Consider the following 27,330-nt stretch of genomic DNA (forward strand, 5'->3'; position numbering starts at 1 on the left):
ATGAGGAGGGGTGTCTCCCCCACTGAATGTTTTAACCTAATCCCATTATCAGTGTAGCGCACTGCCTCCCATCTCTTTCCCTTCCCTCCCCTCCTTATCCGTGCCCCCCCCACCTCCCACCCCTCTCTCCAGCTGACCAGCTGTTCCTGCCGGGACTCACGACAATGTCCGATGTGTTCAGATCACTGAGTCCCCCCCCACCCCCACCCCCGCACACCATACACACACACACACACACCTCCTTTGCCTCCAACACACACAAATGAACAGAGTGCAGTCCATGCACAACCGAAGCAATTGCCAAACCCATTGCTGGAGCTCAGAAGGCCTAGAGGGAGGAGGGTGTTAGTTAGGGAAGAGGGAGGGGGTGGAGGGGAAGCTTTTGGGGGGGGTGCAGAGGGGGCAAGCCCAGGCCTGTCAAACCAAGAGCCCTGACTCAGGAGGCAGCCCAGCTCGGATGGCATATGGCGTCTAGCTTCATACAACATGCAAAAGTATTCTCTCCCTTCTTCCCCCCGCCACCCCCCAGCCCCCTCCTGCTGCTAATGCAGAATGACTCATAGCATTACTCTTTTTTTTTTCTCTCCCTCTCTCCACCAAACAACCCCCCCCCCCACCACCACCACCACCATCACATTAGTTCCTCCTCCTCTTGCCACCCAGCCTGTAACAAAAGGCGTACACTGTACGGCACCCACACCCTGAAAGCCCCCGGGGGCCCAGCTTGGCCCAGCCTGCACTCTGGGGTCTGGAGCTTCATGGGGGCCGCCCCCTTTTAAACACAGGTAAAGCAGGCATGGAACCAGACGGCCAACAGCAGGGACACAGAGCCCCGCCTGGAGTAGCACGCACAAACTGCTGGTGTCAAACTGCTGTGCCTCTTGGTGTTGTTCAGTTTTTGTTTGTTTATGTTCTCAGCTGCCTTTATGTTGATGCACCTCTGGCATCATGAAGTCATTATACTATGTGTTTTTGTGGTGAAGCTTAGGCATTCATGTGCTTCAATTTTAGGCAAACAGTTGTATTGCTTGTGCATGATACCCAGCCGTACCATTTTGAAAAAATATTTAGTGTAAAATAATACACAAAAAAATGCCACAAAAGTTTTAGATTTTGGTAGTAAAAACGGCGTAGCGTAGTGTAACCAAAGAATGTCACGCTCTGTGTATTTTTAAACTTGAACCCCCACCCTCCCGCCCCTCCTCTCTCCGTCTGTTATGCATTCATGTCTGACATCTGTCTGTCTGTGCACTGCAAAGTGAAAGCCAATTTTGAATGGGACCTCTCCATTGCTTGCATCCCCAACTCAGAATGGGTGGATCAGATAGAAAAAACATGAACTGGACTCCTACAATCAGCTCCAGCTCAAGGTGTTCTTTTTTGCTGTCTATATCCATAACGGGGCTTACTATTATATATTACATAGTTTGATATATTTGATTTTACTATCAAATGACACATAAATGACAAAATATTTTCATAAGACTCAATTCTGATTTGAAGCTAATAGTTTTTGTGCCTCAATCATCCACTATGTTTAAATCAAAAACAGTAAGTTATAGAAATCTTTACCAACTTTCTAGTGCTTTCTTGACATTTTATTAAGTCAATATTTATTGAAGTCACTTCTAACAAAAATGCTTCTGTTCAAATACCTGCATACACTTGGCTGTGTGGAACCAACTATGAGAATTTGCTACAGACATTCTAATAATATGCATGGGAATGATTGGGACACTGTTGAATTGTTGGTTGATCCTCTTGACGGCTATCTACTAGGAAACACTGTACAATAATGCTACAAAGATTCAAAATGGTAATAATGTTTTGCTAATAAGTCTTTGAACCCTTGTAAGGATTACCCTGACCCCGGTGTAGCCACGGGGCCCCGTGCTGCCCGCGCTGCCGTTGGGAAGCCACGTTCATTGTGATTGATGTGCGGCGGTGCAGCTTCGAGCTTGGGTGTAAAAACCTGTCTGTCCGCTTTAAGTGATTAGCATCCAGCTAGCCATTCCATCTGTTACCCCCAGCCCTGTTTAATTAATGAACTTTCTTTTTCCACCCTCCAGCCAGCCAGTGCAACACTAAAGAAAAAGCTGTTAGCCCTCTCAGGTTATCCAAATGGATGCGTGTTCATGCGCCCCCCCTCCATCCTCAATGGGCGCGTACTCATTGATTAGTTATGTTTTGTTTTCCCCTCTTTTGTCTCAGGGTTCTTGAAGGGAGGGTTAATGAGCTTTCCTGGCAAGCCGTAGTGCTTGGAATCTGGGGATAAATGGGAATAATTTTGTTGTTTTTTGTTTTGTTTTTTTGTGACGGACTTGGCAGGCATGTGAAGCCTCGTGCCACCATGTGTGTTTGTGTGTACTTGAATGATGATGTGAGTTTGTTTGGATGCGAATGAATGGCTTTGAGGCGGGGTGTATTGCATTTCATCCCTGCTGGTCCATTATTCCTCTTCAGAAGCAGAGGATCTGGAACACTCTTTAACAGTCGGCCCTGTCGCTATTCATCTTCCAGCCGTCTCAGCGAAAACTCTTGTCCTGTCCTCTTTTTAACACCAAGTAGTCCCTCTTTTTTTCCCTTTATGTCCCTTCTTCCTTCCGTGTCTCTTTGCTACAAGGCAGTGGACAGCCCTTTGTGCAGAAAAAGCTGCCCTCTTTTGTTTGCGCGGCCTTTTTTATCCTTGTGCTAATCGCCATGGTCGTGTGCCTGAGTTGGACCCCATATTTCACGCTCAGCTCTCCTTTGTTTGACACACCGCCCCTGATAAGAATCCCAATTCTAGGGCCTCTCTGATATTGAAATCCAACAGCGGCGTAGAAAGAGCCTTCAATCATCCATTATCTGTGCTCCAGTGATTACCATTCAATCTCCCAGGGTCCAGGCTCCTCATCACTGGCCCCACAGCCGAGGCCGTCCCCTGAAAGAACCTGCATCCCTTAACGCCTGTGTCTCATTCAAGCATATCCATAGATATTTTTGACGCCGTCTCCAGACAGCGCCACGTTGAATGCTGCAGGGAAATGTCAGTGAAATGTCACTCATCGCTCTCCGCTGGAATCTCTCGGTCTTTGATGTGCGGCAGGGTTTTCTGGGACTCTTGTGAAGACACCTCCTGACATTATTGGGCGTCTTTGTCCCTAAATAGCCATTCAATTTTCAATTCTTTTTATTGGTTCACAGACCAGACTGGCTCTTTTTTCACATAAGACTGTGTTGCTTTTAATGTTGCAGACTTAATTGGCTGTTTTAAGACGGAATTAGTTGATTATTTATAAGTTGCGCATTAATGCCTCTTTAAATGGTTCAAAGGCACTGTCTGCTCCTCCGCTGGCCTGTGGCCATTGTTCTCTTTCAGAGGGTGTCCTTGTGCCTCGCAGCATTTGCATTTTTGCACTAAATGGAATTTTCTGCATTGACGGGCAAAGGCAAACAAAGCAATATTAATAATAAAAAAAAAAAACAGTGAAGTGCGCATCGCTGTGCATTGTCTACTTCTTCTTACAGCAAGCAGCCTTTGATGTGTTAATACTGAGATTCTGCGTTTCATTGTCAAGTGGTGGCTATGGTTGAAAGAGAAGCAATGAGAAATATTGGGCAGATCTTACAGCGTCGCTGCACTGCAACAGGCTGTAATCAAATTGAGTTTGTTGCCGAACAGAAAGAGACTATTGTTAGTTGTCGAAACATCTGGTAGTGGGATCCTCTGTGCCTCTTTTGGTAATGCTCCGTAACTTTGAATTGAATTTCTCTGCATCGCATAATTGTCCTTTTTCTTTTAATACTCCACCTGGGTCTTCTTGTTGTATTGTGACAAAGTAAGACAGGCCCTTTGCTACAGACATCTACTTATCCTGCACCATGTTTCGACACTCAGCAGCTCTTGGTACCTTTGTTGAATGTAGCTTGCGCATCTTCATTAGTTATGTATAGCTTCTAATTACTATTGATGACACTCTAGCTGATTTGGGTACAAATCTATAGCTTTTGTTATTCTAATGAGCGTTATTTACCCTCAGATCTCCAAGCCAGGGGGCTTTGGAACGGGGCTTTGTGTGCGCAGATATAGCCGAGCCTGCTGTAGCTACACCCACTTGTTTTTGTATCTGCCGACTTTGACAGAATCCAGTTTCCCTCCCCCCACATCATCGTCCGTCTGCATGGATGTATAGCACTTCCCGCTACTCCATCTGTTTTTGTCCGGCCATGAAAAGGTCCATTATAATCTGCAGGATGCACAGTTGACGTGCTGCGAGCTTCACCGCAGCCAATCAAGGCAGCGCGCCGAACTTAGGCCATGAATCGGAGGGGCCCTAACCCCCTCCTCCAAGTTCACATGTGATTATGTGGGGTCTCTGTCAGAGATCTTCAGCTGAACAAGTTTTTCTAACAACATTGTCTCCATCGTCCCTTCTCCCTATAAAAGCGTCCAGTCTGAATGGGGGTCCATACATGCCCACTGGATGATGGCAGGCTCCTGATTAACCCTGGAGTGACTAGCTAATGTCATTGAAGGAGGGCCACCTGGCTGTGAGACTGTACAGTCAGCTGCCACTGAAGGGCCAGAATAGGAGACGACCAGGTGTTGGGCTCCAGCCCCCCTAATTGTTGCCATGTAATAGCCTGCTTGACTGCACAATATAGCCCAGGGGCGAGGATTAGGAAAAATCTGTTGCCAACACAGAAGTCCATTTTCTTTTTAGCCCCTAGGTTCAGTGTGTGGTTTTCTCTCGACGTGCATACTTATGTGTGTATACATGCATAGATCTTGCTATGCAGTCAGCCACATCCATTACAGTCATTAGCAAGTGGAAGACAGGGCTTCGGTTTTGGCGAGCTTACAGCCCCCATGCTTATTTTCACAGCGAAGGCAACAATGTAAACTTTCGTCCGTAGGAGATAATTTGACAAATCACTTAAAGGAAAAATATCTGTGTTATATAGTTGACCCTCAAAGAGAGAAGCCATTATTTACACCTCCTGACAAAATATTATGTGCACAGTCCAGTGCGTTACTTAGATTTCATTGGAATAATAGAATCTATTGAAATATATCAAAAATGCAAATGAAATCCTTCTTGTCCGTCAGTAACTAAGCCCGCTCTGTGGATCTACCTCGGATGTCATCATATGTAACCTAGCGATAATAATTATCATTCCCACTAAATGCCTGGCATTTCGCATAAGGCTAGGCAGCCTAATTGGTCCAATGAACCTTTCACATAGGGGGCAATGAAGGAACAAGACACTTTATATGCCACATGTGTTGGCGGCGAAGTAGATGGAGATGCCTCGCGTTAATGCATCGCGGTTATTGTGTTGCAGATGCCACGAGCATCATTAAAATTGCAGAAGGCCTCAGTTCATTTTGTTTTAATATTTTATCAGAGCTTGTCTGAGCAGAGGTATCGTAGGGTTAAAATCTGAGTCGTTTAGCGTGACCCAGGGTTGCCTTTTCACTCTTGCAATTAAAGTGTCAGACTATTTGTTTCAAGGTGTCAAACACGTTGGAGAATATCAAGCTGCTTTGGGAGATGCTCAGTTTTTCTGTTGAGTACAGGTGAGATGAATGTGTAGCTTGGAAGTACTCATCAAGCTGTACGCTTTATTTGCAAAGTTGGAAGAAAGACGGGGTGAAATTTCTTCAAAGTTCACAGATGGATTTGAAACACAATCTCGCATCGCCATGCCCTTTCCTGTTTCATCTTTGACTTTTTATTAAAAGTTCAAATTGAGATCAGATAGATGCTGCTGCTCTCCCGTCACGACTCTAAACAATTCAAATTTCAGGAACTGGAAGACGAATATGACGCGTATCCACCCCAGATAGCTCATAAGATGCCCACCTTTGTCCTGACCTAATATTGTTTCCAGAGGTTTCAGACATTCATGTCACTCTGGCCATCGTCACTGACAAAGGAGACCTTGAGAGAGAACTCTCACCCAGCCACTCACCGAACTGTATCTGTTAATCTTCATCCCTATCAGCCTTTTGTAGCTCATCTTATTATGACTTTCTGTTAATACACAGTGGAGGCCTGTGTGACTGTCTGGCTATAATGGGTCTGTGTTTGATTAATCATGTCGATCCTTTGTGTTTCACATCTAAGGCTGCTGTGTTAGGACTCATCAATGGAGGCCAGAGTCCTTTTGAAAAGGAGATTGGTTACAGACCCGGCTCATCTGAATACACAAGCCCGGTGGGCTTTGATGACAGTCATGTTGTGTTGAACAAACCATGCTACAACAAATGATGACGCCACCAGGTATCTTATGGCTGTTCTGCGTCTCGAGTTTGGTGTGAAGGTGACTTGTCGCTTTCCCATTTATATTCCGTGAAGTCCCAACAATCAGTTGGTTCTCACAAAGTCAAAAGGTCAACATTGACCTGAGTGTGGGTGCTGCTCTTATGATTTGTTATGAAGCAGAAATCGATTTTTAGTGTCCCCCAGAGGAATGGTGGGCTGCCAGAGACTTGAGAAAATGGGTGACTACTTCCCGCAGTCACCTCGTAAATAACCTGGTCATGCCAGCTCGCCGACATCAGATTTTGTCTGCGGCGGTGGCAAACCTGCGTGAAATCACTGATGGGCAGTGATGATGTCACGGGTTAGGAGTGATATCACGGCCATAACTCCCCGTCCCGCTGTCTGAATGCCAGATGGACGGTAGAGAGGTGTGGAGGTTGGAGCTTAGAAAGCTCTTGCTGTGGGAAAGCCACCCCTCAGGAGGTGTCATTAACCTGGGCTTACTGTTTGACCCGACTCCTTAGGGGCTCCAGAGCTCCAGTTTCCTGAACCCACTAATTAGGCTACTTGTAAAAAAAAAAAAAAATTGAGAGAGAGAGATTCAGAAACTGGCTATTCCTCCAGAGCATCTGATGTTGTGTAAGTCTATGCTCACCTCGAAAATGGACGCACAAACACCTCCATTCATCTCAGTGCACCTGTGACACATTTAGGCATTTTCTGTGCTGGTGCTTCAGCTGTCCGCCGTAAAAAGCTGTTTAATGAGACACCAAAGTTTGAGTAGCTGCTAAAATGGGAATGACACACACACACATCCATACGTACATGCACACTATGCAATCACCCTCCTGTCTGCTTTCTATCATACACTCTCACTTCATCCATCTCAATCTGTTGTTCTTTCCCACCTTGCCATTCTTCCTGCAGCCAGCTTTATTGCCACGTTCACTCCCCCCCCCTGTACCGGTCTTTCTTTCTCCCCATATCTCTCCCTCTGAATGTCTCTGTCTTCCTCCCCGTTTTCCCATAATCACCTCACACCTCTGAGGGCCTCTGCTGAGACGAGCTTCACACCTCAGCCCTCGCTGTGACAACAGGTACCGCTGGCACTCACCGCCCGGCCTCTCTCCAATCAACACCTGCTCTGCTTTATCTCTTCCTTTGCTCCCTCTTTTCCATCTTTACCCCCTCCCTCCCTTCTATTTCTCCTTTCATTCTCCATAGTTGTATCCCTTGTTTTTTTGGGTTTTTTTGTAGCCCAGACAGTCCTTTCCTGGTGCACTCCTTTTTTTCATCACCCAATCTAACTGCTTTTCCGCCCTTTCTGCAGACTAACGGTACATCCATATGCTATTGGATCATTCCTAAACGCATGTGCCTTGTCATGGTAGCACTTTGATTTTTCTTTTTAAACCCATTCATTTACATACACTAGGCAGCATTCTGGCTTTGCTGGGAATCTTGTTTGTTTGTTTATACAGTTATGGTCGTTGGGTCAGATCAACAATGCTGCTTTGCATTACATGATGAGATAGGGTGCCATGTCTTACAACTAAATGACAACATCTGGCTTTTGTCCTGTTTTCACCAGCACATAGACACCACAAAACCACACACACACACACACACACACACACACACACACACACACACACACACACACACACACACACACACACACACACACACACACACACACACACACACACATCCGTCCCAAATAAAACCCTGTCCTTCTCAACAGGCCAATTATGTGGCTGCTGGAAGTCAATGGCACTATGAGCTACTCCTGAGTTCCTCTCCTCACCAAGGTCAAGCTGATTGGTCCAGCTTAATGGGCAGATGTGGGGCTAAGAGAGGCGGGAGGGGAGGGGGTCAAGCACCTTCGAGGCCCCCTCCACCTCAACTCTAAACTGTCCCTCTTCACTGAGAAGAGCCCCCTTTAACCAGAGCGTTCTACAAACAGGATTAACCTTGGCTGCTGCCACGGAGGCCTGAGGAACATCAGTGGTTCTGTCATTGCAAATATTTCCCTGTATCGTCTCTCTCTTTGTCAACTGTTTCTAGGGTTTAACTCCTAAAAATGATGCAGCTTAAACAGGAGGTCCTGTAAAATGCATATCAGAGAGGAATCTCACTGGAAAAGTTTTCATCGCCCTGCATTCACATTGCTCTTTTTTATGCTGCAGCATGAATGCAGCCACCATTCGAAGTCCATGATGAATGCCAACTTCAGAAGAAATGGGAGGATGTAGTCACCCTCCCTGCACACATCCTTTGACTTCTGTGACTTGGAAGTGGATAGAAACGGAGCTTAAGTAGTGAAATGTCAGTATGGGGGCATCTTAAGACCGCTTCTAATTCTCCTTTGCCTAATCTGACCCTCCCCTCCATCTCATTATTTCAAGAGATTAGATTGTGGGTGTGTGTGTGTTCGTTCGTGTGTGTGTGTGCGCGCATCTTATCATTGTGGATTTCAGTCATGGAGTAAATTTTACTCTACAAAACAAATTTCCCATGTGTTTTTCACATAATCTCATTTAGTTTTTGCCCAACATGACTCATTTTCAGAGTTCATTTTTTTTACTGTTCTCTCAGCTTGGAAATCCCCAAACTACAAGTGTCAGTCATCTTCACAGCACAAGATTAAAAATTACTTGAAAGTCCAGTTTTTACATCAGGGGGATACATACACGTCTTTATTGAGCCTTCAGGTTGACACAATCTGTTGGTGTGGCGAAAACTGCATGTTTCCATTCGGGGCACCTTTTAGTAAAGGATTGCTTCCTGAAGCCACCATGCATAATCGCCCCTGCTGCTTGTGTGTGTTTAAAGGCTCTGTGTGTTTGAAAGATGTCGAGTGTGTGTCAGAGGCCAGTGGTGGCGTGAGGATTTCAGTCAGCAGGGACACCCAGGAACACAAAGACTCAGGCCGGATAGTCAGGATGCTGCTCTCCAGAGAGACACCGGTTCAGAGGTCAGCTTCGGCTCTTTTGGGGGAAGCGTGCGCGTGTGAGATGGAGGGTGCTCCTGCGCCCGATGCTTCTTATGCACAGGCACCCCATGTGAGAGCATGTGTGCACCTACGCGCATTGGACCGGGTCACGTGCAGCAGAGAAATGGATCCCAGTGGACAGGCATTTTCAGGACAGGTCCCTGTGGATGCTGCAAGAAAAAGGGAGAGAGATGATGATGAGGGTTGGTGGCGGTTGGCCCGACCGGGGTCCAGTGGGGATGGAGCAGCCTGCTAATGAAGAGCCATCTGAGGCCTCCATTCACCTTGAACATGGGCCACTGCAGCTGCCCTGACCTTGGCTTTGATCCACAAAGCTGCTTGACCCCCCATCATTCCCCAGGAGCCACTCCCTTGCCATCTGGACAGCATGCATGCATATGTATACATATGTGCACACACCCATTGATGCATATGTATGTACACGTATGTGGAGCCCTACACGCACTCATTTATCTGCACAGGTATAAGTAGAGGGTGTCCGAGGTCGTGCCTTTCTAAAAGTCACCCTCAGCCTTTATCACCAGGGAGGACAAAAGAAAGTGAGTGCAAGCAGAAGACAGAAAATGTAAATGATGCAAGGTGATATACTTGACTATACTTTCTCCTCTCTTCATAGCTTCCACTCCGGCCCCAACCTCACATCCGCAAATTTAACAACCTCCATGTCTCCAGATATCAGTCTCCTAACGAAAGTTGTTTTACATTAAGTCTGACCAGGAACATTTTTTTTTTTTCCTTCGTTGCTATCGCCGCGGCCGCCACGCTCCATAGACATTACATTGGTTTCCCTCTTCTCCCTAATAGGAATGCAGCCACTTGGAACGCAGGGGTTCCTTGGAAATTCCCAAAGTGGTGCTAGACACTCTCCTCCCACACGCTCGCTTGTCTTGCTGTTCCGCCCAGTTCAGCTGTAAATGACAGTTATGTCACGGGTGACTTGAATTGCAGTCCATCTGTAGAAATGTAGACCTGTCTGAATTTTTTTTTTCTTTTTCGCTTTCATCCCTGCTTTTATGAGACATTTTTGTGGGGCAGGATGCAGTTGAGCTCTCTCCAAAGACAGAGGCATTTCTAACAGGTTACATTTCGAACAGTTTAAGATCTTGTATGTTGTGGTCTACCTACCAGTCATAACCCTGAATCATTATCAAACTCTTTCGAGCCGTAGCCGCAGCTTACTGTATTTTTCCCCCCAAAGTAGGTCAGTGTCATTGGGTTTTGGTGTCCGTGACATGGACACAGCCTTTGCGTCACGGCTCCGAACGTGTCCCTTGATTAAGTTACTGCACTGAGGCAGCAGCATCTGTGCATATGCAGGGGAACAAGCTGTGCCCATGGCTTAGTAATTAGAGGCAAGCACAAAAATGAGAGTGTGCGGGAAAGACGGCAAGATTACCCCTCACTGCGCATCAGGTCTGATTTCTGTACAGCAATTTTTTTTTCTTTTTTTTTGTTTCACCCAGCAGATAACGTCGTACATTTACTTAAGTGAGCTGATGATGATGGCTCTCGCTTTCACTCATCCAAAATACCTTTTATTAGTCTCCCTCCCTCACCACCTGTCTTTCTGCACCGCCGCCTCCCATATTTTCCCTCATCTTTTGATAATTCCACACCATCTCCCTTCATTTTATTCTTTGAAGTTTTTTTTTTTTTTTTTTCCCTCTCTCTCTCACCCACTATAATCCATTTGTCTAACTTGGGGAGAGGGCAGCGGAAGGAAGTGGTGGAGGAGAGGCGTGTGTCAGAGTCAGGGAGAGCGTCTGCTCCAGCTGGAGTCAATATTTGCTTTAGGAATCTCAATAACAGGCCTGCAGTCATCTGCATCTCTGATAATGGACAGCCATATGGCTCTGTTGACCCACGCTGTGCCGAGGTTCTCGCTCCCCATCCTTCCCTGTTTTTCCTTTCTCTGCTTCCTTCGAAGTTTTCACATTTCTTTCCATCAGTTCCCTTCTTCTATATTTTTTTTTCTTCCACTTATCACCTCTGCATCCACTTTTATTTATTTATTTATTTATTTTTGTTTGTTGTTTTTTTTTTTTCCTCCCTTCTGTCTGGCCTCCACTAAACCCTGGATATGACCCACCACACAGAGCTGTGACCCAGGTTGCCATGGCAGCCGCGCCTGGTATGCCCCACTCTTTGTCCAACACTGCAAGTGACAGAAAACAGTGACGTTGCATGTCTGGCGATGGCTGGAAGGCTGAGATGGATCTCATGTTGGGGAGTGGTTCTACGTGCTGAAAGTCATGCTGCTCCGCGTCTTAAAGACGGATTTCAATTAGAGTCAGGATATTAGTTCAGAAGCCGACGGCCAAGTTTTACAATTCACTTAATTTGTTTGTTTTGGGGTTTTGTTTTTTGTCCGCCTTCTCTTGAGGTGTGAGATTTTATTTTAATGGATCTCTTGCTGTGTTTTTTCCCTCAATCATATCTATGTGTTGAATGCATGCTGCTGCAAACAAAAAAAGCTTTATCACCAAGCAGCCTCAAATTGTAGTTATTCACTATTGAAAGTTTTACATGAAACTGATTGTGTATTTGTGTTTTTAGGAAACATTTCCAGCCATGTAAATGTCTAAATATGTATTTGTTTTCGGGAAGAACACCAACATAATTTCAATTTTGGGACTGACGTATGAGGGAAAAATAAAAATATAATTCTCAGAAGTGCCTTTAGAATCAAAATAATAATACCTCTAATACTGCCGTTAGGTATGAATGTAAGCCTCCAAGTTTGAATCTTGACCTGTATTTAGTAGGGATGGGCTTCAGTACTTCCTGAACCTTATTTTTTTATGCAGTGTCCCAGATGAATTGATGATAAAAGATGGTGTCTTCAGGTTTTTTGGGCCAAGTGTGGTCCATTCTCGCTTGTGTCTTATTCAAGCTGGTCCTCTTCTCCTCTGTGCCTGCATCCTGGCTTATTTTGCCCTCTGTATATTTCCACCTCTCCAAGCAGCTTGGCCACCGAACCCTCTGGTGTGTCCCGGCTCAGGTGCCCGTCATCCCTGGTTTGCCACGGTTCCCCTCAAAGCCATTGGTCATGGCTGCCTGTGGCCCCTGCTGTGGCGGCATGTGCCCACTGCAGGCCGCCTGCCCAGCCACTGTCTCGTCCTATCTATCTAACCCAGACCGGAGCCTCCCGGCCCGGTCCAGCCTATCTCCGCTCGGCCTGGTGCAGCCCTGGCATCGGCGGCAGCGGCGCGTCGCTCCGCACTGGCATCGATAATGAGGGGAGGGGGAGGAGGGTGTCGGGGAACCAGACTCGTGTTTGTTTCAGAGTGAGACTGCATGTGTTTGTCAAGCAATTTGTCAGGTGTCGTCTGTTGAAGGAAACACGGCCACAGCAGACAGCTGAGAATAATCAGACTCATCCGGCAACATGTGCACACACATGCACACCTCTAAATCTCAGTGTTTACTGTCATTATGCCATCAGATCGACTTTTTTTTTTTTTTTTTTTTTTTTTACTTCGATAGTTTCCTCCGCCACATTTTATCCAGCACTTGCCTCCATTCCACAACAGACTTAGCGCGATATATCTATGATAATCATATGATAATGGCCATCAGAATGTTTTCCGCCCTCACCCAGCAGCCCATTTTCCGAGCTTATTTATTTATATATTTATTTGTTTTTCTGGAGCTTTCCCCATTTCAGATCCAGCCATCCATCCTGCATGCTGGCTGCCCAGGCCCCACTCACTGCTTGTCACTCTGAATTTCAAATGGCTCCAATTTTCCCCCTGATGGCACGGAGAAGTGGCAGGCAGCACATCGGGGAGGGTGGTCCTAGACATGCTGCCTGCAGCAGGGGTTCTATTAGAGAGCAGAGAGGGACGAGAGGCGGGAGAGGAGAGGTTTCGAGCATCACGCCAGTCGTGATGTATTCTTTCTTTTCTCTTTTTTTTTTTTTTTTTTTTTTTTCTTTTTTTGATTATTTTGGAGACTGCGTTCTCATTTGGGGCCGGGTGGAAGGGCTGATTGTTCCATCTTTGCTTCTGGCTGGAATCGCTGATGGTGGCGCTGCCTGGCCCGGTGGGGCTGCCTCTCGCTCCCCCTGCTCACCTTCGTAGCACCTTGTGTGCGCAACACTGCAAAAATGTAGCTGCTGATATATATATCCGTTCCTCACTGTTGATCTGTGCAAAACATTTTTAATATTTTCTTCAACATATAAGTGCAAAAAAATATTTTCTCCATGTCATTATAAATTCTCCCTTGACACAAAGCAACCAGCTACGAGGAGCGAGCGCTCTACTTGGAGGCCATTGTTCAGAACCACAGAGAGGTCATGACCTTTGAAGACTTTGCCTCGCAGGTCTTCTCTCCCTCTCCCGGATACCCGATGAGTGGAACAGGTGAGAAGTGAACCGCAGAACCCTTCTTTCCTCTGCCTCCTTCCTCTCTCCCCCCACTCCACCTCATTCTCTTCACTCTTCACTCATCAGATGTGGAAGTAATGAATCACAAGTACTCAGATTACTTTACAAACTGCCTCTCTGCTTTTACATTCAGACGTCACTGCTAAGTAACCACAATTTGAAATACTTGTCAAACCTTTTTATGTTTTTTTTGTAGCCAATAAGCAATTATTTAATGAACAAAATTCCTGCTTGTTTATAATAATCAAATTTTTATGTATTGCCAAAAGATTTGATGTCAGTGTTGTAGTTTCCTGCTGTTGGATTGAAAACCTGTTGCTGACGTTGCAGTTCAATGAGGTGGAATCACAACATCACTTTTCCTTGTAATGGAGTACTTTTCAAGCAGTGTAACAGAAGCTTTTTCCTCAGAGGAAATCTTCAGTCTTTTTCCACCTCTGCTAATTATTGATTTCTCCCGTGCATTTTCCACTCCGGCTTCCTTCCTTCCTTCTTCATAATCTCTCTCCGTACTTCTTTCCACGTCCTCCTCCTCCACCACACACCTGTTCATCCCTCTTTCTTTCCTCCCGCCGTCCCTCCATTCTCTCCACTCGTCTTCCACGCCCACGCTCACTGATGAATATCAAACGGCGGGGCCCTGGCTCTTCACGCCGTCCGACTGACTTCAAACACTGCTTTCTCCACTTCCTCCAGCTCCACTCACGCTACTTTGTTCATCTCTTGTTCCCTCTTTCTTTTTTTTTTTTTTTTTTGTTTTTTTCAAACAGCATCTTTCCTTGCAATTACTTTCCTATGAATATAAGCAGCCTTTTAAATGGCGGTGCCCGTGTGTGTGTGTGTTTTGTGTGCGCGTGTGCATGTGTTTGTGGGCCTCTGTCTTCATGAGCTCATTCACCAACACTTAACAGATCCGACCGACAAACAGCCGCTCGCGGATGTCAGCACAGCGCTCTTATCAGCCGGTGATGAATAGAATGGAAATACGTGTCTTATCTTGTTCTTCCTACTCGTAGCAGCTCTGATCGATCCGCAGCAGCACCGAAATCAATACAGGATTGCACTTTTCCACTCTATTGGATCCCGACACACTTTGTGTTTTGACAAGGAAAGCACTTCACAACAGCTCACCGCAGGTTTCTAGTCATTTTCAAACCTGTCAGGGTGCGTATGTTTTATATGTGAGTTAGAGTATATGAAGTTTTCCCATCGCATTTTGTGAGGATGTGAAAATTAAGTGTCTGCAATTTTGGCTTTTTTTTTTTTTTTTTTTTTTTTTTTCCTAGAGCGTGTGTGTCGGACTGTAGTCCCTCAGATGACAGGTGTGATATTTAGGATGGAAATGGATGCCACATTTTTGTACTGTTGACCAATCTCTCCTGCTGCAGTGGAATATCTCCGTACTTCAGATCACTTTAAAATCGGCTGAAAGACCAGACTCTGATACGATGAAAATACTGACAAAGACGGCATAAAAGATGGATGAAAACGTTAAAAGAAGTTGTATTTCAAAAGCTAGATTATATATCGTGTAAAAGATTCAGGCACTTGCACAGAAATGCAAGTGGTGTTCCCTTTAAGCTACGAAGTGTTGTTAAGTTGCATTTCTTTATTCCTACTTTACCAGAAATTCCTCTCATTTCAGTGATTTTTATTATTTCTACATTTCTACTCCAGGTGAAATGGCTGTGAGGCGGAGTTTTTGCTGTGATACAAAATGTCAGCACTCATGAAATGTTTTGCGGTTTCTGAAATAACCGTTTCACAAACTTTTGCCAAAGCAGTAGTTTATCCTTTTTTCTTGTGGGAGTGGTCAATGTATCAGCTGGATAGAACTTTTTCCTCTCTCAGTTATACTGATGGATGGTAAATGTGAAGTGAGCGTGGTTAATGTGGAAAGCAGAAGCCTCCCATGAGTCCGGTGTCTCAGAACGTTCGACCATCTTGGACAAAGTTAACTTTCTCCTCAGGAAAACAAACACATTTCTCTGTTCTTGCGTCTACATTCCATTATATTATTTCACCTTTTGTTGCAAGCAACACACCGCTGTCCTGTAACAAGCAGACGAGCAGCATATGCTTTAAATGTCCTGTTTACTTCTCTCTCTGAATTTAGTGGAGATTCATCACCATTCATTCATTCATGAACAGACTATATTCTCTTAAACTCTAGTTGATATGAATTTAGTGTTTTTTATTTGACTATTAAAGAGAAAGAACTTTGAGGGAAGTTTAAAGCATCTTTGCTGGAACCCATTTATCCCTTTAGAGAGCATTTCAGTGAATCTCTAGATAAACATCTCTGCTAGTGTGCTTCTCCTTTTAGAGATGAGCATGAAGTAATTTAACCTTCTCCCACATGTGCTGCTGCTGATCACGTTGTGTTTCAGCGGTCAGAGATCTTTTAAAAGGATGACATCTTTTAAGAGAGTTCATGGAGCATGCGGCACTAAAGCAATAATGGCATATATGTCGCTCCCGTTTTAATGGGTTACAAATATAAGGTCGCGTCCCTCTTATCTCTCAGAACCATAAGCATGATCTGCGGCTCCGGGCCTCGTAAGCTGTATATAATGCATCTTGTGTTGGCGTCGCCTCTCATGCCTGACCCCTGTTGTGTTCCATCAGGTTTCAATGTGGCTGCGATGGCTGGCAGACGCCGCTCCTCATTCCCATCCTGCCGCTCTCCCGCGCCTTTTTGTTTTGCGTGAGAGTGTGTGTGCGTGTGTCTACCTGTGCGTGTGTGTGTGTGTTCCATCCATCCGCCTGTGCGCACTCTCCTGCTCCGGCTCCCATTGCTGCCACTAACATGTCATCCATGCTCCATGACAGCGTGCAGGCGTTGGCCGGGGATGGTTTGGGACATGGAGTACCCCTGGGCCAAGCTGGACTGTAAGACTCTGCCTGCTTCCTCCACACTAGGCATGACGCCCAGCCACAGCCTGCTAACATCCACCCATCCATCCATTTAGGTCCCCGTGGGCCCCGCCGTCATTAAATACCTCAGTGTTGTGTTTGATTCCTCCCTTTACAGAGCAGGTTGTTTGTTTTTGTTTCGGTTGCATGTTGATCGCTCCCGCAGTGTTTCATCCGTACGGCGTCACACTCGGAGTCCAGTCCAAAGTCTTTACCTTTCTGGCTTGTCAGTATTTCATTGACGTGCAACCACAGCCCAGCATCACGGCTTCCCGCATGAACCCCTCCGTCCGTCACGTGGACCCACCGCTCCCCCCACAGCGCTGTGACCTTACTGTCCTGCACTGCTTTGAGTGTTTGTGTCATTTTGTGATCATTCTTCTACTTCAGCTACACATGAGAAAACAGTTCTCTCTGGATAAAAGCTCCCTTGAACCTCTGTGGTGCCCCGATCCTCTTTTACCCCCCCCCCCCCTCCCCACTCCTAACACCGCTGGTAAATGTTTCTCAGCCTGTTGTGTCTGTGTGCTTTGGATTTTTTTTTTTTTTTTTTTTAATCTCTCAAATGAGTTTGTTTTCCACCGTCAGATGGTGAAATCTTCAAGGAGAAACGGCACTTGTTGATTAACTCTTCACTTGTTTAAACCCTCCAGTGACCACTAACCCCAACGCCGCACACGCTGTCTGATTGTCCTCCGGCGGTCACCCGGAGACGCCGGGAGCTTTTCAGCAGCGTGGCGTTGTGTTGTTGCAGGGTCCCTGGTGTTTCTGCTCCCTTCTCACATGATGATCTACTACTGTTTTTTTTTTTTTTTTCTTTTTAGACTAAAAATATCTTAAAGGTCCACATTCTGTATGTGGTGAAGGTAAGCCTCGAGTCAGACCGGAAGCTTGTTTTTTGGGTCGAGTCCAGCAGCCTTACCTACCCTTCGCTCGTTCACTCATCTTGGCTGTAACCCTCCCCCCCCCTTCCTGAACGCCCCCTTTTCGTTCAGTACTAACCGATCTTTATTTACTGAGTGCTCTGACAAAGGGGGAAAGGGACAGAGAGACCCGGGTGTTTGTTTGGTAAGGGGAGGAGGCGGGGTCTCCTACTGTTTAGGCCAGGCTGGTAATTGAGAGCGATGCACGGCGGGGACAATTAGCACCTGACTAAGTAGCAGCATGAACAATACGGCTACACTTCTGGCCCTCGCTTCTGCATGTCGCGCGCCTTTATCTCTTCCCCCAGAAAACACTTTTCTTTTTTCTCTTTCCTCCTTTTTTTTTTTTTTTTTCCTCCGTGCACCCCCCCCCCCCCTCCTCCTCCCTTCTTTCCCTCTCATTTCCTCCTGTTGGAGTGTGCCTGTTTGCCTGGGGCAGACTCTGAGACTAACACCTGCCGCACTGGAAGACGTCTTTGTCATCCAAAGCCTTGTTTGAACTGCTGCGGTGGGGACCAATGGGGATAGCAGGGCCATTTAAAGACTCTTTGTTTTCCTTCTGCTCTCCGGCTCTCCCCTCTTCTCTCCGTCTGAGAGCAAAGCTCGCCGTAAGGTGGTTTTCGGATGAGCACGAAGCGGAAGTGCGAGGTTATAGCGATGAGAAACCCGTGACACATTAGCCTGCTCCGCATCTGGGTTATTTTTTTTCCCCCCACTTAGCGACTTCCCAGGAAAACAAATTCTTGCGTAGGACTGAAAACATCATTTAGAAATTGATGCAACCGCAGTCATTAGCTGCCACAGTGGGAGAAAGTGTGTTTTAATGGCTGCTGAAAGAACCGTCAAGCCTTACGTCTCATAAAATTAGAGTTTGAACTGCAGTGTTTACTGTAGGAATGAGTAGAAGAATACGGGAATGCAGAATTAGTTCTGCCCATGAGGCCAAGCCCGTTCCCCCCTCCTTTTTTTTTTTTTTTTATATTCATATGCAGATTTGGAGAATGCATGTTCAGCCACCCTCCCTCCTTCAAGCTCTTCACAATACACACCCAGTGTTTCATCGGCAGCCCGGCGATCTGCGGCCCTGGATGCTGCCGGTGTCCACTGTGCTGCCGAGTGTCTGTTACTCCAGCCATCTGCCGTTCCTTTTAGCCGCTGCAACTTGAGATGCCTCGGGAAAAAAAAAAAAAAAAATGGCAGGAAATAAAAGGATAGGAAAGAAAATAGGCAACCAGATGCCATCTCAACAAAGCAGAAAAGTTGTTTAAACTCGAGGCATGGGGCCGAGGCGGGCGGGCAGAGGGGGGGCAGCTGGTAGTTTGGGGTTTGGTCAGGGGCACAGCAAGAAAGTCCACGTTCAACAATGCTTGATTGTCCTCACCGGCGTTTTATGCCCACCTCCCACCTTATTACTGTTTGCCATCCCGTAATCACCGATGTGAAGTTTTTGTGAGAAAGGACAATGTCTGACAATGGGAAGGCTCCACATGTTCACAACAAGAGAGTAATGTGTAATTTTATTTTCATTCAAAGCATTCTGCTGTCACACTGTGAACTGAATGCTTTTTCTTTTCTTTTTTTTTTCATCTTTTTAAGCTTCAAACGTTCCCTCTGGTTGTTTTTTTTTTTTTTTTTTTTACATTATGAGAATCTGGAAAAACTCGGGAATGAAGGCAGCTTCTCTCCTAACATGCTTTGCTTCTGTCCAGCATGTGAAAAAGGCATGTCACTCCTCCGACGTTTAATGTCTTAATTCTAATGAATTCACACATAGAATTAATTCAAATTCTAACATTATTATTGTTTTTGGTAATATAACTTCTGTGAATGTTGGTGCTCATCCTGCCACCTTGGTGATCTTGGTGTTTCGGGAGCAGCCACATGCATGAGGAAGCATGCTGGGATTTGCAACAGTCCGATTCAAAGCGATGTGAACGTCAGACCGTCTCTCCGTCTACAAACCCCCCTCCTCCTCCGTCTGTTCTCCGCAGGGTCCTTCACCGGCAGCACAAGCACTGAAGCCGGAAACGCCACCGCCACGACGGCGACGGCCGCGGCCGACTCCGTCGATCAGGTGTCTCCCACAATGCCCCGGGCCACTAAAAACAGAGTTTCTGGAAAACTCCGCCGCTCGGCCAGCGCTATAAGCAAATCCTCCAACTGAGCTCTTCAGCCCGTCCCGGCCTCTCCGCAGCCTTTAATCTCCAAGAAACCTCACGCGCCCAGCTGTGACTGCAGCAGTTTGTTTTCTCTGCCGTTGTTGTTTCCGCGTGTCGTGTATAACTGGAGCATATTGCAATTTTTTTTTTTTTTTTTTTTTTTTTAATTTAAGTGGCAATGATTTTTGTCGCGACATTTCAGTTTGTTGTGGTGTTCATGTGTCGACTGGACATGAGACTAAGCTATTTATGTTCATCCTGCTGGTTTCTCCCGAGCGCTCGGCGTCACAGGAAGCACCCGGCGCTCGGTCTAATGCACTGGATCAAGTTGGGACTACAGCAGGGGAACGGGAGGCCGCCTGCCCCGTGTCCACGCCTCATTCATAACGAAGCGCTGAGTGACGCGGCTTTGGTGTCCATCGAAACACATCTCTGCCTTTTTTCTTTATTTTTTTTTTTTAGACTCCATTTGCATCTGCCAAGACGTCTCGGTCCCACATAGTGACAGATTGAATCTGTTTGAACCAGTTTGGATCATGTTTAAGGATTATCGTAACAAATCCTCCACAGAATGACTGGTACTCGCCGCACTGCTCCAACACAGACCCTGTGGTACCTGCAGTCCTACTACTGTTTGTTTTTTTGTTTTGTTTTTTTAATAGTTTCGAACCTTAAGTGGACAATCAATGGCGTCATTCTAACTTGAGACGAAATTAAATTAGTTTGGGATTTTTTTTTCTTCTTCTTCTTCTTTAATACTGCTCTCATTTTCCCTTTTAAATGAATTCCAATGGATTGTGTCATGTTTTGATTTATGCAACTGTGCTGGAATGAGAAAAGACTGCGTTTGTAATTGTTTTCTGATGTGGTTAACATAGGCTCATGTCCGGTAATTGAATAAGTTCCTGCTGTCTCTTTCCTCCGCCATCCGTCTCCTCCTCGTCCTGCGAAGCGAAGACATCGACATTCCGACATTCCCGACCAACCTTTATTTTGCACTCACTCTCATCAGTTAGCATCGAATGTCTCTTTGTTCTCGAGCGTAAATTGCTTTAAACCTTTTTATTTTGCTCTTGTCTTGTTTGCTAGATGTATATAAATAGAGAGAGGACTATTTGATTAATTATTTTGATGGTGTCTTGTATTATGTATTGCTGTCTTGAGAAGAAAAAAAAAAAGCCGCCAGAGCCTCAGGTGAATCTTAACTCCATGCACTGGTGTGTGAGTGTGTGTGTGTTTAAGTGTGTAAGAGCCTGTGTGAGAATGTTGAGTGTGTACACGTATGTGAGTTTCTGAGGAAGCTTCTCACAGTGCCTGTGTCGTTTCTGTCCCCCGATGTCTGACATGAACGCCGGGTTCACGGCGCGAGACGAAGCCCGACGTTCAGCCTCTCCACACTTCAGTGTCTTGTGCTTCCCACAAGAAAAAAACAAAAAAAAACAACCGGATTGAGACTTTATTGTAGGCAGCGCACAGTTTTAATCTGTGGCTGGAACCGAGTGGTACTGACTCCTCCTCTTTCCCATGATCCTCTCTGCCTCCCGAGGCAGGCTGGGTTTATACAGCATGCCGCAGCTGAACTCTCATCAGCCCTCCTAGCAACGGCCGGGCCCCGGCGCTCCCACTCCTCCGACCTGCCGCCTCGGGTCGCCATGGCGACCAGGTGTACCCCGCCCCTCCCTGCACACACACATACACACACTATAGACTCACACCCTCAGAGGGCTCCACCCAAGCTGCAACACTATCCCCATCTGTTGCACTGCTATGCCTTACTTTCCCCACACTCCTCTCTCATTTCTCGCTCACATCTCACCTCCTCGTGTTTGTTTGCCTCCCCGAGCAGAATGTGGGGAATCCAAACCGCAGGAGCATTGACAGATGTGTTTTGTTTTGTTTTTTTATTTTTCTTTCTCTTGTTTTTTGACGAATGTATAGCGATATAGACCTGGATCACATCTAATGTTTTTATCCCTTCCCATGATCCCCTTTGAAGGAACCGTCTCCCCCCAAGATGTCGATCTGAAGATTGTAGGTTATAGAAGACGTCAGTTAAAGGAGTTTGTTCTCCTGTTTTGGTGGCTTAGTCACTGGGAGGCATTAGTTCGGACCAAGATAAGATTGTATGTCTTATGCGTGCGAAGAAAAAGAGCTTGTCGTAGTCTTAGTATGTTTTTTTTTTTTTTCCTCTTCTTGTTTTAGAAAAATCCTTGTACATTGTGTCAAATCTGACGGCCTCTGAGCCCACCTGAATATAAATATATTAATGCCTGTAATATAATCTTTGTATATGAGAAAAGGAGAAAAAAGCTTGAAAATTTCCATCATTACTTGTCAACATATCAAACTGTTTTTAATGACCGAAGTCCCGCTATCTTTATTAGAAATGTGAAAATTTAAACATTTCATTAAATCAATTTGAAATTCTACACATCGTTGATTGTGTCTCTTTCTCATCACGTGTTGTGTTGAGGCTGTGTGTGTATCTGTGTGTGTGTTTTCAGCACTTTCACGGGCTCCGTGACCCCGGCCCGGCCCTGCTTCCAGCAGCAGCAGCAGTAGCGGGGGTAACCTGACCCTCCTCCCATCTGTCTCCCCTGCTGCTCGGCCCGGCCTCAGAAGAGGCCGGCATAATGGGAGCTCACCGGGAGGTACAGGTGCAGTGGGCTGCAGCACCTACGGGTGCCCTGCCTCTCCTGCGCCGCATAAAGACTCAAGAAAAGCACTTGACCTTAATTGGAGCCGCCGAGCTCGTGTGTGTGTGTGTGTGAGAAAAGGGAGAAAGGAGCCTAATGTTGGCTCATTTTCACTGGACTCAGAGCTGTTTGACTCACGGATGCATCAACAGAACAGGCTGACATTATCTGTGATTACTGCCAAACTGAATTATTTTATGTGTTACTCTGCTGGCTGTAGTCAATTTTCACACTCTCCATGTCTCTCAGTCTTGGCGTTTTTGTCACCGTCGCCTTAAAGGAGAGCGACACTCATCTGAAAACCTTTGTGCTGTGGCCTCAAACCGCTGCAGACTAACAGTGAGGTACATTAATGAGGGAAAGTTTGAGATTGATTTCCACTCTTCGCGGCGTGTTAGCAGTGTTTGGAGGTCGGCTCGGTGCATGTCTTTAGGTCTCAAGTGACACAATGGGAAGCTGTCTGCTAAATTACAACTAACGCGATGCTTTATGACTTCTGCGGGTCAGATATGAAGCCACATGCGGCCCTGCGTGTCCTAAATCAACTGAAAACCCCAACACCAACAAAAAAAATCGAGCCGCGCGAGTGTCCCCTCCTCCCCGAGAGGCAGACAGATGTTTTACTGCTGCAGAGGTGAGCTCTGATCCACCACCTCTTTGTGTCCCCTGTCATGTCCTGACATGGTATTAAGGGGGGAATTTATGTCGAGGCCCCTAAGTGCCTCACTATGGCAGCGGAGCGGCGTCTATTGAGCTGCTGCGGCCGTGATTTACTGAGACTCGGCCTGATGAAGTGATGATCAGTGAAGGAGCTCTCTGAGGATGATTTCACTCATTCACAATGTCCAGGAAAGAAAGAAGTTGCTTTGACTTTTAAAAAAAAAGAAAAAGAAAACTCAATATTTATGCCACTATAATCAGTCAAAGAAAGTTGGATTAAACAGCCCTCCTTCTGTCTTGTGAGTGTAAATAGATGTAATTGTGTTAATTACCTGCAAACAATCAGAGCAAAATGTGTTTTTAATTGGTATTTTTATTTAAGATCTGTTGGAAGCTTTAATTGATGTGTCCAAATAATTCAGAGGCCTTCATGCAAAGTAGTTTATAATTATTATTTTATATGACATCTTGATGTGATTATGAATTTATTCATTGAAAGTCAGCCAGAAACTATACAAAACCATGAGGAGAGTAATTATTTATCAATAAAAGCCACTAAACCCGTTCATTTCTCTACCCCCTGGAGAAATGGAGGATTTCCCGTTGATAAGGATTTTAATCCACGTGGAAATAAAAAAAGGTGAAGCACTCTGAGTCATGTGTCCTTTTGAAAATATTTTTTTTTATTATTTCGATAGACAACAACGATATACACGTACAATCAAAGCGCTATAAAAGCCAACATTTAAGAAAAATAACTTGTCCTTAAAAAAGATTGCATCTAAGGTAAGAGCTTTACGTTTTTTTTCTTTCTTTCTTTTATTTATTTTTTTTTTTAAACAAGAGCTGTGGAGATTGAAGATTTAAGACCCGACCCACGACATTTATCACAACTCATGAATTTTTAACCCAAAAAAAGGGGAGGAAAAAAAATTTTTTTAAAGAAATGAAAAACATTTTGGCTATACGACATGTAAACTGCCAGAACGATTCACAGAAAAAGTCACAACAAACACAACAATAAGTTACATAAAATAATTAGAATAAATAAATAAATAAACATATGATGAAAAATATTGCAACGATCGTCAATAATAATAATAATAATAATAATAATAATAATAATAAAATATGTGCCAGCATGAAAAATTAAAACAATCTATGTTGACTCATTTAAGGCAGTTATACAGCAGGATTTGGGTGTGTGTGTGTGTGTGTGTGTGTAGGCTATTTCGGACTAGGCTTATCTGTATACTAAAGGCATTTGTGGTTCTACTTAACAGGGAAATCTTCAGTCACCTTTTTTTTTTCCTTTTCTTTTCTCTCCCTACCAAGACAAAGTTGGATGAGTTCTGTCCTTCACAAACTAAAGCTGCAGTGACAGAGGAGTCAGGACTTGGCTGGGCCGAAGGATTTCTGAGATTTTTAAGACATTTCTTAGGTCTAGAAGCTATCATTGAGCATGTGCTGTACTAGAAAAATACCCTTTTAACAGTCAAACTAACGCTTTGTATTCTTCTTCTTCTTCTTCTTCTTTTTTTTTTTCCACTTGATAAACTAATTTGAGAAAGAAAAATCTCAAAATAGGCCTATATGTAGTTCAAATATAGAGAGAAGCGCTCAACAATCACTGATTGGCATGAAAAGACACCACTTAAACATCAAACCGCACTGCCTTCATTGGCCTAAAGTTATGGCAGTGAGCATCACAAACTCTTTGTTTTTTTTAAACCCCAAAGACACTTTTTTTTTGTTTCTTCTTTCTTTTCTCTTCTTTTTTTTTTTTATTCTTCTTTTCTCCCCCCTCCTCCATCAAAGGCACGAGTTGTCTTCAGCAGGCGGGGCGCACCGGCATTTGGAGCAGGATCACCTGCCTGTTCTCAGAGGGGTGGCACTTGTTTATGTGCCTGGTGAGTCCCGGCGAGCTGTAGAGAGTGGCGGGGCAGTATTTGCACGGGTAGATCTGGGAGGAGTGCATGAGGCGCAGGTGTCTCTCCTGGCCGGCCCTGCTGGTGAAGCTCTCCCCGCACACCGGGCACAGCAGGCGGTCCACCGGGCTCAGGTTGAGGGGGCTTTGGTTTGAGGCTTCCTCTGAGGAAGAGGAAGAGGAGGAGGAGGAGGAGGATGCTGAGGTGGTGGTGGAGGAGGAGGAGGAGGAGGAGGAGGAGATCGACGCCGGAGCCTGCTCTGCCCCGCGGTCGCTGGTTTGAAACCCGTGCTCCTCCAGCACTTTCTTCTGCAGGGCCTGGTGTCCCATGATGTGTTTTCTCAGGTACGCCTGGCGCTTGAACCTCTTCCCGCAGAACTGGCAGTCGTAGGAGCCGTCCTCAGAGCCCGACTCGGACAGCCCGGGACTCGGGGTGTCTCTGTCGCTCGTGTCTTTGGCTTCGTCGGTGAGCGCCTTGACGCCCAGCGGGGGCAGTTTGGCCATGTCGGGCTTGATGCCCTGCGCCGCGGGCACGGCGGGCGCGCCGGTCGCCCGCGGCTTGTGCCAGCGGCGGTGGGAGGCGAGGTTCGCCGGGCAGCTGAACATCTTGTCGCACTCGGGACAGCGGTACTCGACCCTCACGATGCGGGAGCACTTGTGCTGGGCCAGGGAGAAGGGGTCCGCGTACGCCTCCTTGCACAGCTGACACACAAACTCCCCCAAAGGCTTGTTCCCTCCGGATGTCTGCGCGCGCGGCTTCACCTCCACCGGCCCCTCTTTGATTTTCAGACCGAGCACCGGAGAAGTCGTCACTTCGTCTTCAAAGTTGAGTTTTCTAATGGCTTTGGGTTTCTTGGACGCGGGTTTGGATTTGCGCTCTGCTCCGTCGGTGGCGGGTCGCTTGGTGCTGACCCGGCTCGGTCCCGGGAGGCTGTGGCTGTGGCTGTGGCTGTTGTGGTTGTTGTTGTTGTTGATGATGTTGATATTATTGTTGCTGCTGCTGCTGCTGCTGCTGGTCGTGGTGGTGCCGCTCCGGCTGCTGTTGCTGGTGCCGATCTTCAGGTCGACCGGAGCGTACAGGAGATGGTCCAAGCCGGAGAGGGAGGCGGGTGTTGGGAATGACTCAGCAGAAATCGGAGAGCCCAGATTGAAACTTCGCTCGAAATATCCCCTGTCGTGCTCCTTGCTGATGGGCCGGGTGGGGCTGTACAGGGCTTGGCACACCGCTTCTGGGTTGCCGAACTGCGCCGGCTTCTCCAGCCTTGGCACCGGCGCGTCAGCTGCGCCGAAATCCGGTGATGCTGAGGCGCGGTCCGGACTGGACGCCACGGACATCGGCGGGGAGGGGTCCGTCTGACTCGGCAAGGCAGCTGGGGTGGGAGGCTCCTGGAGGTCATCCTCGTCTGACCGGGTCCTGTAGGAAACATGTGCAGATTTCTTGTTTCTTTTTACCAGGAATCCTTTGGGCATCTTGGCGAGTCGCAGCGGAAAGGCACTTCGGGGAGGCGGGTGAAGTCTGGAGTATCCAGGTTGGTTAAAAATATGGCAACACTAGAAGCTGACGGGACTTTATCTCCCCGGTATATCGATCCTTCTGTTGCTGAAATGTTTTCGTCTCCAAGGCATAGCTCCACTCTTTTTATGCCGGAATGATGCTATTGTTCTCGCCCCCCCATCGCAGCATCCCCGACCAATCGGAGGAAACCTTGATCCCAGAGGATTTTATTGTGGGAGGGCTCAGAGCTCGGGTTTGGTGGATTTCGTTGGAGGATGTGCAGATAGCTTAGCAGATGTACTGGCGGTTTATTACATTAATGTGTGCGCTCGGCCCCTCCCCGACGGAGGCACACGCCGGGACCCTCCTCTTTTTACGGTCTGATGGGCCCCTACACAAATGCACACGTGCCACTGCTTTTGTGGCTCTCCTCTGGGGGGCCCAAGTTTCCAAAAGGAAATGTCCGTCACTGCCATAATCATCACAATCCAGAATGAGGCAGGGGATGTTTAATATGAACTTGGTTTACTATCAAGAAGAAAATCTTTCTTTTTCTTTCCTTTTTTTGATGTTGCCCGAAAAAGAACTTTACCAAAAATATAGTCAGCACATTTATCCAGTCAGGTCTGTTGTGGAAATTAATCTCGAACTGTTTGTTACTACCTGCAAAATTGTAGCTTATTCTTTCCAGCCATGAGCAAACCCAGTGTTTTACGCACGACCTTTACGCACACAAAACCAAAAGGATCCAGTTTATTTTATGATACCCTAAAATAAAAAAGACACTACAGAGGGAGAGTGTCTTTATTTTAGGGCACGTGTCTGTCTCGGTAGTTTAACTCGACATATAAATCAGACATCTCGCTGCATACATAAGTAATAAGAAGGCCCTCTGG

The 27,330-nt window shown here is 46.2% G+C and overlaps 2 protein-coding genes across 5 annotated transcripts in view; one reads left to right on the forward strand and one right to left on the reverse strand.

Annotated features, from left to right (window-relative positions):
• Positions 1 to 22,085, forward strand: part of ralgapa2 (Ral GTPase activating protein catalytic subunit alpha 2) — a 96,253-nt gene extending 74,168 nt beyond the window's left edge. For 3 of the 4 annotated variants that reach the window (XM_030117718.1, XM_030117721.1, XM_030117719.1), the window contains 2 exons: positions 13,513 to 13,634; positions 19,489 to 22,085. In XM_030117718.1, the coding sequence (XP_029973578.1) occupies positions 13,513 to 13,634; positions 19,489 to 19,661 (295 nt within the window). In that variant the 3' untranslated portion in view covers positions 19,662 to 22,085. Of the gene's footprint in view, positions 1 to 13,512; positions 13,635 to 17,398; positions 17,441 to 19,488 lie in introns of all 4 variants that reach the window. The other variant, XM_030117720.1, reaches the window with a different exon arrangement.
• A 1,756-nt stretch (positions 22,086 to 23,841) lies between these two features.
• Positions 23,842 to 26,694, reverse strand: insm1b (insulinoma-associated 1b). Its single transcript, XM_030117722.1, has one exon. It carries the CDS (start codon positions 26,407 to 26,409, stop codon positions 24,844 to 24,846), a length of 1,566 nt encoding a protein of 521 aa, XP_029973582.1. The 5' UTR covers positions 26,410 to 26,694; the 3' UTR covers positions 23,842 to 24,843.
• Positions 26,695 to 27,330: the final 636 nt, after the last annotated feature.

Source organism: Salarias fasciatus, chromosome 19, assembly GCF_902148845.1.
Source record: "Salarias fasciatus chromosome 19, fSalaFa1.1, whole genome shotgun sequence".
NCBI lineage: Eukaryota > Metazoa > Chordata > Actinopteri > Blenniiformes > Blenniidae > Salarias > Salarias fasciatus.

Coding starts and splice junctions, on each gene's coding strand:
- insm1b (XM_030117722.1), bottom strand. CDS start 26,409: ATGCCCAAAGGATTCCTGGTAAAAAGAAACAAGAAATCTGCACATGTT.